Source organism: Nomascus leucogenys, chromosome 6 (genome assembly GCF_006542625.1).
Source record: "Nomascus leucogenys isolate Asia chromosome 6, Asia_NLE_v1, whole genome shotgun sequence".
NCBI classification, from domain to species: Eukaryota; Metazoa; Chordata; class Mammalia; order Primates; family Hylobatidae; genus Nomascus; species Nomascus leucogenys.
Genome location: NC_044386.1, coordinates 59,117,840 through 59,130,935, shown reverse-complemented (window position 1 = coordinate 59,130,935; position 13,096 = coordinate 59,117,840). Strand labels below are relative to the sequence as shown.

The 13,096-nt window shown below is 40.7% G+C and overlaps 1 protein-coding gene across 4 annotated transcripts in view; it reads right to left on the bottom strand.

The window, feature by feature from the left end:
- Positions 1–13,096, bottom strand: part of TMEM87A (transmembrane protein 87A) — a 66,219-nt gene that overhangs the window by 36,241 nt on the left and 16,882 nt on the right. Inside the window, exon 7 of one of the 4 annotated variants that reach the window (XM_003266765.4) lies at positions 11,738–12,786. The exons of the other annotated variants lie outside the window; for them this stretch is intronic. Within the exon in view, the coding sequence (XP_003266813.2) occupies positions 12,745–12,786 (42 nt within the window). The 3' untranslated portion in view covers positions 11,738–12,744. Of the gene's footprint in view, positions 1–11,737; positions 12,787–13,096 lie in introns of those variants that run through there. 4 annotated transcript variants of the gene reach the window in all.

Sequence of the window (13,096 nt, the reverse complement as noted above, 5' to 3'; positions counted from 1 at the left end):
GAAGGAATTGGCAAATTATTTATTTTATTGATCATGGTTAACTGTTTTCTAAGTACTGAGACCCAAGTTTTTTTTTTTTATATACTTTAAGTTCTAGGGTACATGTGCACAACGTGCAGGTTTGTTACATAGGTATACATGTGCCATGTTGGTTTGTTGCACCCATTAACTCGTCATTTACATTAGGTATTTCTCCTAATGCTATCCCTCCCCCAGCCCCCAACCCGATGACAGGCCCCATTGTGTGATGTTCCCCGCCCTGTGTCCAAGTGTTCTCATTGTTCAATTCCCACCTATGAGTGAGAACATGCGGTGTTTGGTTTTCTGTCCTTGCGATAGTTTGCTCAGAATGATGCTTTCCAGCTTCATCCATGTCCCTACAAACGACATGAGCTCATCCTTTTTTATGGCTGCATAGTATTCCATGGTGTATATGTGCCACATTTTCTTAATCCAGTCTATCATTGATGGACGTTTGGGTTGGTTCCAAGTCTTTGCTATTGCAAATAGTGCTGCAATAAACATACGTGTGCATGTATCTTTATACTAGCATCATTTATTATCATTTGGGTATATACCCAGTAATGGGATGGCTGGGTCAACTGGTATTTCTAGTTCTAGATCCTTGAGGAATCGCCACACTGTCTTCCACAATGGCTGAACTAGTTTAGACCCCCACCAACAGTGTAAAAGTGTTCCTATTTCTCCACATCCTCTCCAGCACCTGTTGTTTCCTGACTTTTTAATGATCACCATTCTAACTGGTGTGAGGTGGTATCTCATTGTGGTTTTGATTTGCATTTCTCTGATGACCAGTGATGATGAGCATTTTTTCATATGTCTGTTGGCTGCATAAATGTCTTCTTCTGAAAAGTGTCTGTTCATATCCTTTGTCCACTTTTTGATGGGGTTGATTTTTTCTCATAAATTTGTTTAAGTTCTTCGTAGATTCTGGGTATTAGCCCTTTGTTAGATGGGTGAATTGTAAACATTTTCTCCTATTCTGCAGGTTGCCTGTTCACTCTGATGGCAGTTTCTTTTGTTGTGCAGAAGCTCTTTAATTAGATCCGATTTATCTATTTTGGCTTTTGTTGCCATTGCTTTTGGTGTTTTAGTCGTGAAGTCCTTGCCTATGCCTATGTCCTGAATGGTATTGCCTAGGTTTTCTTCTAGGGTTTTTATGGTTTTAGGTCTAACATTTAAGTCTTTAATCCATCTTGAATTAATTTTTGTATAAGGTGTAAGGAAGAGATCCAGTTTCAGCTTTCTACATATGGCTAGCCAGTTTTCCCAGCACCATTTATTAAATAGGGAATCCTTTCCCCATTTCTTGTTTTTGTCAGGTTTGTCAAAGATCAGATGGTTGTAAATGTGTGGTGTTACTTCTGAGGCCTCCGTTCTGTTCCATTGGTCTATACATCTGTTTTGGTACCAGTACCATGCTGTTCTGGTTACTGTAGCCTTGTAGTATAGTTTGAAGTCAGGTAGCGTGATGCCTCCAACTTTGTTCTCTTTGCTTAGGATTGTCTTGGCAATGCGGGCTCTTTTTTGTTCCATATGAACTTTAAAGTATTTTTTCCAATTCTGTGAAGAAAGTCATTGGTAGCTTGAGGGGGATGGCACTGAATCTATGAATTACCTTGGGCAGTATGGCCATTTTCACAATATTGATTCTTCCTATCCATGAGCATGGAATGTTCTTCTATTTGTTTGTGTCCTCTTTTATTTCTTTGAGCAGTGGTTTGTAGTTCTCCTTGAAGAGGTTCTTCACATCCCTTGTAAATTGGATTCCTAGGTATTTTATTCTCTTTGTAGCAATTGTGAATGGGACTTCACTCATGATTTGGCTGTTTGTTATTGGTGTATAGGAATGCTTGTGATTTTTGCACACTGATTTTGTATCCTGAGACTTGGCTAAAGTTGCTTATCAGCTTAAGGAGATTGTGGGGCTGAGACGATGGGGTTTTCTAAATATACAATCATGTCATCTGCAAACAGGGACAATTTGACTTCCTCTTCTCCTAACTGAATACACTTTATTTCTTTCTCTTGCCTGATTGCCCTGGCCAGAACTTCCAACACTATGTTGAATAGGAGTAGAGAGAGAGGACATCCCTGTCTTGTGCCAGTTTTCAAAGGGAATGCTTCCAGTTTTTGCCCATTCAGTATGATAGTGGCTGTGGGTTTGTCATAAATAGCTCTTATTATTTTGACATACGTTCCATCGATACTTAGTTTATTGAGAGTTTTTAGCATGAAGGGCTGTTGAATTTTGTCAAAGGCCTTTTCCACATCTATTGAGATAATCATGTGGTTTTTGTCTTTGGTTCTGTTTATGTGATGGATTATGTTTATTGATTTGCGTATGTTGAACCACCCTTGCATCCCAGGGATGAAGCCAACTTGATCTTGGTGGACATGCTTTTTGATGTGCTGCTGGATTCAGTTTCCAAGTATTTTATTGAGGATTTTCGCATCGATGTTCATCAGGGATATTGGTCTAAAATTCTCTTTTTTTGTTGTGTCTCTGCTAGGCTTTGGTATCAGGATGATGCTGGTCTCATAAAATGAGTTAGGGAGGATTCCCTCTTTTTCTATTGATTGGAATAGTTTCAGAAGGATTGGTACCAGCTCCTCTTTGTACCTCTGGCAGAATTCAGCTGTGAATCCGTCTTGTCCTGGACTTATTTTAGTTAGTAGGCTACTAATTATTGCCTCAATTTCAGAACCTGTTATTGATCTATTCAGATATTCAACTTCATCCTGGTTTAGTCTTGGGAGGGTTTATGTGTCCAGGGATTTATCCATTTCTTCTAGATTTTCTAGTTTATTTGTGTGGAGATGTTTATAGTATTCTCTGATGGTAGTCTGTATTTCTGTGGGATCGGTAGTGATATCCCCTTTATCATTTTTATTGCATCTATTTGATTCTTCTCTGTTTTCTTCTTTATTAGTCTTGCTAGAGGTCTATTTGGTTATCTTTTCAAAAAACCAGCTCCTGGATTCATTGATTCTTTTGAAGGGTTTTTTGTGTCTCTATGTCCATCAGTTCTGCTCTCATCTTAGTTATTTCTTGTCTTCTAGTAGCTTTTGAATTTGTTTGCTCTTGCTTCTCTAGTTCTTTTAATTGTGATGTTAGGGTGTCGAATTTAGATCTTTCCTGCTTTCTCTTGTGGGCATTTAGTGCTATAAATTTCCCTCTACACACTGCTTTGAATGTGTCCCAGAGATTCTGGTATGTTGTGTCTTTGTTCTCATTGGTTTCAAAGAACATCTTTATTTCTGCCTTCATTTCGTTATTTATCCAGCAGTCATTCAGGAGCAGCTTGTTCAGTTTCCATGTAGTAGTGCGGTTTTGAGTGAGTTTCTTCATCCTCAGTTCTAATTTGATTGCACCATTGTCTGAGAGACTGTTTGTTATGACTTCTGTTCTTTTACATTTGTTGATGAGTGCTTTACTTCCAACTATGTGGTCAATTTTGGAATAAGTGTGATGTGGTGCTGAGAAGAATGTACATTCTGTTGATTTGGGGTGGAGAGTTCTGTAGATGTCTATTAGGTCTGCTTGGTGCAGAGCTGAGTTCAAGTCCTGGATATCCTTGTTAACCTTCTGTCTCACTGATCTAATATTGACAGTGGGGTGTTAAAGTTTCCCATTATTATTGTGTGCGAGTCTAAGTCTCTTTGTAGGTCTCTAAGGACTTGCTTTATGAATCTGGGTGCTCCTGTATTGGGTGCATATATATTTAGGATAGTTAGCTCTTCTTGTAGAATTGACCCCTTTACCATGATGTAATGGCCTGGTCTCTTTTGATCTTTGTTGGTTTAAAGTCTGTTTTATCAGAGACTAGGATTGCAACTCCTGCTTTTTTTTTTTTTTTTTTTTTTGCTTTCCATTTGCTTGGTAGATCTTCCTCCATCCCTTTATTTTGAACCTATGTTTGTCTCTGCACATGAGATGGGTCTCCTGAATACAGCACACCGATGGGTCTTGACTCTTTATCCAATTTGCCAGTCTGTGTCTTTTAATTGGGGCATTTAGCCCATCTACATTTAAGGTTAATATTGTTATGTGTGAATTTGATCCTGTCATTATGATACTAGCGGGTTATTTTGCCTGTTAGTTGATGCAGTTTCTTCCTAGCATCGATGGTCTTTACAATTTGGCATGTTTTTGCAGTGGCTGGTACTGGTTATTCCTTTCCACGTTTAGTGCTTCCTTCAGGAGCTCTTGTAGGGCAGGCCTGGTGGTGACAAAATCTCTCAGCATTTGCTTGTCTGTAAAGGATTTTATTTCTCCTTCACTTATGAAGCTTAGTTTGGCTGGATATGAAATTCTGGATTGAAAATTATTTAAGAATGTTGAATATTGGCCCCCACTAACAGATTATCTGTTAGTCTGATGGCCTTCCCTTTGTGGGTAACCTGACCTTTCTCTCTGGCTGCCCTTAACATTTTTTTCCTTCATTTCCACCTTGGTGAATCTGACAATTATGTGTCTTGGGGCTGCTCTTCTCGAGGAGTATCTTTGTGGTGTTCTCTGTATTTCCTGAATTTGAATGTTGGTCTGCCTTGCTAGGTGGGGGAAGTTCTCCTAGATAATATCCTGAAGAGTGTTTTCCAGCTTGGTTCCATTCTCCCCGTCACTTTCAGGCACACCAATCAGATGTAGATTTGGTCTTTTCACAGAGTCCCATATTTCTTGGAAGCCTTGTTCATTTCTTTTTACTCTTTTTTTCTCTAAACTTCTCGCTTCATTTCATTCATTTGATTTTCAATCACTGATACCCTTTCTTCCACTTGATCGAATCAGCTACTGAAGTTTGTGCATGCATCACGTAGTTTTCCTGCCATGGTTTTCAGCTCCATCAGGTCATTTAAGGTCTTCTCTACACTGTTTATTCTAGTTAGCCATTCATCTAATCTTTTTGCAAGGTTTTTAGCTTCCTTGTGATGGGTTCAAACATCCTACTTTAGCTCGGAGAGGTTTGTTATTACCAACCTTCTGAAGCCTACTTCTGTCAACTCATCAAATTCATTCTCTGTCCAGCTTTGTTCCATTGCTTGTGAGGAGCTGCAATCCTTTGGAGGAGAAGAGGAGCTCTGGTTTTTAGAATTTTCAGCTTTTCTGCTCTGGTTTCTCCCGATCTTTGTGGTTTTATCTACCTTTGGTCTTTGATGTTGGCGACCTACAGATGGGGTTTTGGTGTGGATGTCCTTTTTATTGATGTTGATGCTATTCCTTTCTGTTTGTTAAGTTTTTCTTCCAAGAGTCAGGTCCCTCAGCTACAGGTGTGTTGGAGTTTGCTGGAGGTCCACTCCACACCCTGTTTGCCTGGGTATCACCAGAGGAGGCTGCAGAACAGCAAATATTGTTGCCTGATCCTTCCTCTGGAAGCTTCGTCTCAGAGGGACACCCGGCTGTATGAAGTGTCAGTTGGCCCCTACTGGGAGGTGTCTCCCAGTTAGGCTACACAGGGGTCAGGGACCCACTTGAGGAGGCAGTCTGTCCATTCTCAGCTCAAACACTGTGCTGGGAGAACCATTGCTCTCTTCAGAGCTGTCAGACAGTGACGTTTAAGTCTTCAGAAGTTTCTGCTGCCTTTTGTTCAGCTATGCCCTGCCCCCAGAGGTGGAGTCTACAGAGGCAGGCCGGCCTCATTGAGCTGTGGTGGGCTCCACCCAATTCGAACTTCCTGGCCGCTTTGTTTACCTACTCAAGCCTCAGCAATGGCGATGCCCCTTCCCCAGCCTGGCTGCCACCTCGCAGTTCGATTTGGGACTGCTGCACTAGCAGTGAGCAAGGCTCCGTGGGCATGGGACTCGCTGAGCCAGGTGCGGGATATAATCTCCTGGTGTGCCGTTTGCTAAGACTGTTGGAAAAGCACAGTATTAAGGTGGGAGTGTCCCAATTTTCCCAGTACAGTCTGTCACGGCTTCCCTTGGCTAGGAAAGGGAAATCCCCCAACCCCTTGCGTTTCCTGGGTAAGGCGATGCCCCTCCCTGCTTCGGCTTGCCCTCCGTGGGCTGCACCCACTGTCCAACCAGTCCCAGTGAGATGAACCAGGTACCTCAGTTGGAAATGCAGAACTCACCCGTCTTCAGCGTTGATCACGCTAGGAGCTGTAGATGGAGCTATTCCTATTCAGCCATCTTGGAATACAGCTCCCATTCATTTTTATAGATGAATGATATTCCATTTTATGGACATACAACATTTTGCTTTTTCATTTCTGCTTGTAGTTTGAGATTTGTGAGCCTCTCAATCTTTCTGAAATTCATACTTTCATCAAATTTGGGAAGTTTCAGGGCATTATTCCTTCAAATATTCTTTCCATACCTTTCTCCCTCTCTTCTCCTTCTGATGAATTCCTATTATGTGGATGTTGATACACTTGAGGGTGTCCCATAGGTCTCTCAGGCTCGTCTTCATTCTTCTTATCATTTTTATCTCTATGTTCTCCTGGTTTCCTTTAGTTTCTTCATCCACAGTTTTTTTTATTTTTAGCTCTTTGAGTATATTTAAGACAGTTCACTTAAAATCTTTGGTCTGGTAAGTCTAATGCTGAGGCTTCCTCTTCAAAGCATGTATATTTTTTTAATCCTGTAAATATGCCATACTTTGTTTCTGCGCATGCCTCATAATTTTCCACTGAAAACTGAATGTTATAAGGTGGCAACTCTGGAAACCACAATCTGCCCCCTCCTTGGGGTTTGTTAGCTGGTAATAATAATATGGGTTATGTCTCTTTTGCTTAGTAAGTGTTCTAAACCATTTTTGTAAAGTCTGCATTCTTAGACCTGTGTGGCTACTGGAATCTATATTCGTTTAGCTTAGTGGTCAGCTAGTGTTTTGACAAAGATTTCTCAAACACCAGGAGCCAAAGACGAAAAAGAACAGAAAATTCTCCAGTCTTTGCACCCTGAGGCAATCCTTCAACGCTTAGCTGGGCCAATTAAAGCCATTCCTTAGTCTTCACTTTTTGCTTGTACAGAGCCTGAAGGTCAGCCAGAATGAAAGCTTAGAGTCATCTAAGGTCTTTTCTGATCATATGTCCAGTCCTGAGAATATATATGGCTTTCTTCATACCTCAATATACACAGAAGCTTTAAAAAGCCTTGTTCTCCCACAAATCTCCTTTCTGGACCCTTTCCTTCTCATGCTTGACAGTCTCTCTATTGCTTATCCCCACTGTTATCCCCTTCCCTATGCACACAGTACTTCTGCATTCAAATGCTTTTGGCAAACACAACCCAGGAAGCCACTCCAGCCCTGGGAACACTCTAAGTTGGGGAAAACAAAGGCAAGTCCTCGCAAGGGTTCTTCAGGGAGCCTCCAGGCAGGTGAAAACACATAACGGCAAGTCTTTAAGAAAAAGGTCTGTATTAGTTCCCCTGGCACCAGCAACCTGCACCACGACTGCGGGTTGCCATCTTCCTGCCTCTGAACTGGGAAGGAGGGTATGGTAAACAAATTACAATATCACAGCACTTTCTTACTGTAATGTAGCAGCTTCTTTCTTTGTTGAACTTTTTCCTTATTAAGCTTTGGTTAGATTTCAAAGTTCTGTGAAAGTTGAATGTGATAGTTTTCATCAGCTTACTAGTTGCTTTTGTGGAGGCATGGAGACCTGGACTTCGCTACTCCACAATTCTTGGTAATATCATTCCTATTAGCTCCATTTTATTATGTAAGAAACTGAAAGACAATAACATTTCCAAGGGAAATATTAAGTTGTGAAGTTGGGATTTCAAAATCTAGGGCATCTGACCCCACAGCCTGGGCTCTTAACTACCATCTCAACTATTAATTATTTCGTTCTCCATAACAGAACTATTTTTTTTTTTTTTTCTTTTTCACGGTCTACCGCTAGCTTGTGAACAGAATTATTTTTAAAACACTGCCTTCATGGTATGATCTCAAAATTCTAAGTGCCCTTCAACAGAACTTTTTAACCCCATGAGTAAGGTAATTAAAGCTACAAGTGACAATCCAGTTATTGATGCTGTCAGATAGACTACAAGAGTAGTTTTGTTTCCAAAACATTCTATTTTTGATTAAGCACTGCATTGTCAAAACTGCAATTGTTACAAAACTAAACATACTCTTACCATAAAATCTAGCAATCATGCCACTTGATAGTTACCCAAATGAGTTGAAAACTCATGTCCACATAAAAGCCTGGACACAAATGTTTACAACAGTTTTATCTATAATTGTTATAACTTGAAAGCAATCAAGATGTCCTTCAATAGATGAATGGATAAACCGTGATATGTCCAAACAATGGAATATGATTCAGCACTGAAAAGAAATGAACTATCAAGCCACCAGAAGACATGGAGGAACCTTAAATGCATATTACTAAGTGAAAGAAGCCAATCTAAAAAGGTCACATATTTGTACAATTCCAACTCGATGACATTCTGGAAAAGGCAAAACTATGAAGATAGTAAAAAGATCAGTGATTGCCAGGAGTTCAAGGGCAAGGGAGAGATGAACAGGCAGAGCACAGAGGATTTTTAGGCACTGAAACTATTCTGTATGATACTAAAAAGGTGAAGATGTCTTTACACATTTATCAAAATTCATAAAATGTACAATGCAGAGTGAACCTTAATGTAAACTACAGACTTTGATTGATAATAACATGTCAACGTGGTTCATCAATTTTAACAGTGTGCCACAGTGGTGCAGTATGTTGACGATGGGGGAGGCTAAGTGTACAGGTATAGACACAGCATGTGGGAGCTCTCCTCTTTTTTTTTTTTTTTTTCAGACAGAGTCTTGCTTTATTACTTAGACTGGAGTGCAGTGGCATTATCATGGCTCACTGCAGCCTTGACCTCCTGGGCTCAAGTGATCCTCCCACTTCAGCCTCCCCTGCAGCGGTGACTATAGGCATGCACAACCATGCTGGCTAAATTGGGGGTTTTGTTTTGTTTTTTAAGACAGAGTTTTGCTCGTCACCCAGGCTGGAGTGCAATAGTGCGATCTTGGCTCACCGCAACGTCCGCCTCCCAGGTTAAAGCCATTCTCCTGCCTCAGCCTCGCAAGTAGCTAGGATTACAGGCGTGCGCCACCATGCCCAGCTAATTTTATATTTTTAGTAGAAACGGGTTTCTCCATGTTGGTCAGGTTGGTCTCGAACTCCCGACCTCAGGAGATCTGTCTGCCTGGGCCTCCCAAAGTGCTGGGATTACAGACTGAGCCACCGCACACAGCCAACTTTTGCTTTTTGTAGAGACAGGGTCTCAAATGTTTTCCAGGCTGCTCTTGAACTCCTGGGTTCAAGTGATCCTCCCACCTTGGCCTCCCGAAGTGCTGGAATTATAGGCATAAGCCACTGCACTGGCCTCTCTGTACCTTTTACTCAATTCTGTTGTGAACCTAAAACTGTGCTAAACAATAAACTCTTAATTTTTTAAAATTATGTTAAATGTATCACATTATTGCTTAAATCCAAAAAACTGAGTTAATTAAAATATTAAAGTGTTCTCCTGTATCAATCTTTCCTTAGAAGAAGGGACATGCAGAGGACCTTTCTTCCATAAACATATAGATTTTTGTTTTTTTCTTTTAGATGGAGTCTTGCTCTGTTGCCCAGGCTGGAGTGCAGTGGAACGATCTTGGCTCAATGTAATCTCCGCCTCCTGGGCTCAAGGGATTCTCCCACCTCAGCCTCCCAAGTAGCTGGGATTATAGGCGTGCGCCACCACGCCCAGCTAATTTTTTTTTTTTTTTTTTGTATTTTTAGTAGAGACGAGGTTTCACCATGTTGGCCAGGCTGATCTCGAACTCCTGACATCAGGGGATCCACCCACCTTGGCCTCCCAAAGTGCTGGGATCACAGGTGTGAGCCACCACACCCAGCCCATAAACATGTATGTTTAATCAGAGCTTTAATGAAATAGGATGGAGGTACTGTATTTGTGAGTATCCTTTTTGCTTTTTTGAGACAGAGTCTCATTTTGTCACCCAGGCTGGAGTGCAGTGGTGCAATCATGGCTCACTACAACCTCTGCTTTTTGGGCTCAAGCAATTCTCAGGCCTCATGCACCCAAGTAGCTGGGATTACAGGTGTACCCCACCACACCAAGCTAATTTTTGCATTTTTAGTAGAGATAGGGTTTTGCCATGTTGACCAGACTGGTCTCAAACCCTGGCTTCAAGTGATTCACCCACCTTGGGCCTAAAAAAGTGCTGAGATTACCACTGAACCCAGCCTGTGAATATTCTTTAAATAGGATTATAAGGTATTTGCCTTGAACCAAATTTTCAGGAAGAAAGATCAAAAGATAGATAATTCTTTCATTTCTTTTGCCTATATTTTGACTAAGTATTCCTAAATATTACTTGTGGTATTCAACAGGCTCACCTTTCAGCCAGTTTTAATCACTGTAACAAGACTCAAACCTTGAGTAGAACTCAAAGTATGCTGTGCACAGAAGACAACTGAAGAAAGCACAAGTGCCAATATCCATATAAATGAAGGTTCACCTTCGACAATAATTTTTTTGCTGTTGTTTTTGTTTTAGAGACAAGGTATGGCTCTATCGCCTAGAGTGAAGTGGTGTGACTTTGGCTCACTGCAACCTCTGCCTCCCAGGCTCAAGCCATCCTCCCACTTCAGTCTCCCAAGTAGCTGGGACTACAGGCACACGTGCCACCTTCTGGCTAGTTTTTCCATTTTTTGTAGAGACGAAGTTTCACCATATTGCCCAGGGTGGTCTCAAACTCATGAGCTCTAGCGATCTGCCTGCTGTGGCCTCCCAAGGTGCTGGGGTTACAGGCGTGAGCCACAGTGCCTGGCTTAACAATAATTTTTTAAATACAATTTACAAGAACAAATTGTTGCTTAACTAGACAAACTGCATAAAATCTATTTTAAATGATGACAGCCATTGTTTTTGTGAGGAAAGATGGAAACTCACTGCTATGGTTTAGATATCTGTCCTCCCAAATTTCATATTGAAATCTGATCCCCAATGTTTGAGGTGAATTCTAGAGAGAGGTGTTTGGGTCATGGGAGCCAATCCCTAATGAATGGCTTCATGCCACTGTCCTTTCAGTAATGAGTTCTCCCTCTATTGGTTCCTTGATTATTAAAAAAAGAGCCCACTACCTCCTCTCCTCCTCCTCCCTCTTTCCTTCTTCCTCTCTTGCCACGTGATCTGCACACACAGGCTCCCCTTCACCTTCCATCATGAGTGGAAGCAGCCTGAAGCCCTCACTAGAAACAGATGCTGGCACCATGCTTCTTTCATAGCCCACAGAACAGTGAGCCAAATAAACCTCTTTTCTTTATAAATTACCCAGCTCCAGGTGTCCTTCTATAGCAACATAAACAAAGACACTCACTCTCACTTTCTTGGGGCCATAAATTGCTATGAAAAAGAACTTTTAAACTGTGCATACATGTGGATCTAGCAATTCTACCTCCAGGAATTTAGCCTAAAGATTACAAATGTACACAGAAATAGAGCTAGACATTATGAACATGACTTTATCCATAATAGGGGAAATTTGGGAATAACCCCAATGTTCATCAATTGGGAGTTAATTATTAAAATCATAATAAAATGGAACACTAAGCAGCCATAAAAAGGTGAAGTAGTATTCAATGTACCAATTTGGTAATAAAAAGAAAAAATTATACAATGGTATATAATATGATCTTATTTTGGTTAATATGCATGTGCTCTGTGTAATCACACCAAACTGCTAAAACTATTAGAACATAAAATTACAAAGGAGTTTTACTTTTAAGTTATAGAACTAAAAACTTACCCCAATATACAATTCGTCTGAGATCAGAAAATAAAGACTTAAAAGCAAATGTAGTTAAAATATTAATCACAACACTACATAAAATTCCAAGATAATGAAACTCATAAATGTTCAAGAACAGAGAATTGAACAAATTGCAATGTACTGATACAGTAAGACACTATACAAGCATTTAAGTAACGATGCAATACAATATTTACCAAACTGAAGACATGTCCATGTTATATTGCTAAGCTACAAAAAAAGTCATATAATACATACTGTAAGATTCCCTTTTTAAAATAATATAAACATGCCCATATACAAAAGACTAGGAAAATAAATATATCACTGCATGGTATTATAGATTACTATTTTCTTCTTTTCATTTATGTATATCGTCTCCATTTTCACAGTGAATATATACCTATTAGTAAGAGAAAATCCAATGAGTATCTTTTTTCTTTTTTTTTGAGATGGAATCTCACTGGTTGCCCAGGTTGGAGTGCAGTAGCGTGATCTCAGCTCACTGCAGCCTCCACCTCCCAAGTTCAAGCGATTCTCCTGCCTCAGCCTCCTGAGTAGCTTGGATTACAGGTGCCTGCCACCATGAGCAACTAATTTTTGTATTTTTAGTAAAGACAAAGTTTCACCACGTTGGCCAAGCTGGTCTCGAACTCCCAACCTCAAGTAATCTGCCCACCTTGGCCTCCCAAAGTGTTGGCATTACAGACGTGAGCCACTGCACCCAGTCCTAATGGCTGTCTTGTTTTAAAAAATTAACAAAGACTGTCATGCCTAACTCACTTTCAGTTAAAATTCTGTACAAATAAAACTGGGGTTTAGGTAGTGAGAACACTTTCAGAATGCCAGAATAAGAAACTCTGAAAATCTTCTCATCCATAAAAGCAACAGAAACACTGGCAAAAACTATCGAAATCAACTTTTGGAACTTTGGAAATTAGTAAAGTCTTTCAACAATCCAAGAAATGTTTCTTCAAGAAAGGCATCTGAATCTAGGAAAGAAAAGCAAGCTCGAGTCTGTGTTCACCCTAATCCCATTCCTCTCTCCCAAGTTCCTTAAAACCAAAGTCCCTGAAACTGTTAACAGCTGAGAAAAACAACAGCTTAGCAGCCACTAAGCAAAGGGGGTGGGGTAAGCGAACACAGAGTTTCACTCTGTTGCCTAGGCTGGAGTGCAGTGGTGTGATCTCGGCTCACTGCAGCCTCCACCTTCTGGGTTCAAGTGATTCTCCTGCTTCAGCCTCCCAAGTAGCTGGGATTACAGGCATGCACCACCACGCCTGCCTAATTTTTGTATTTTTG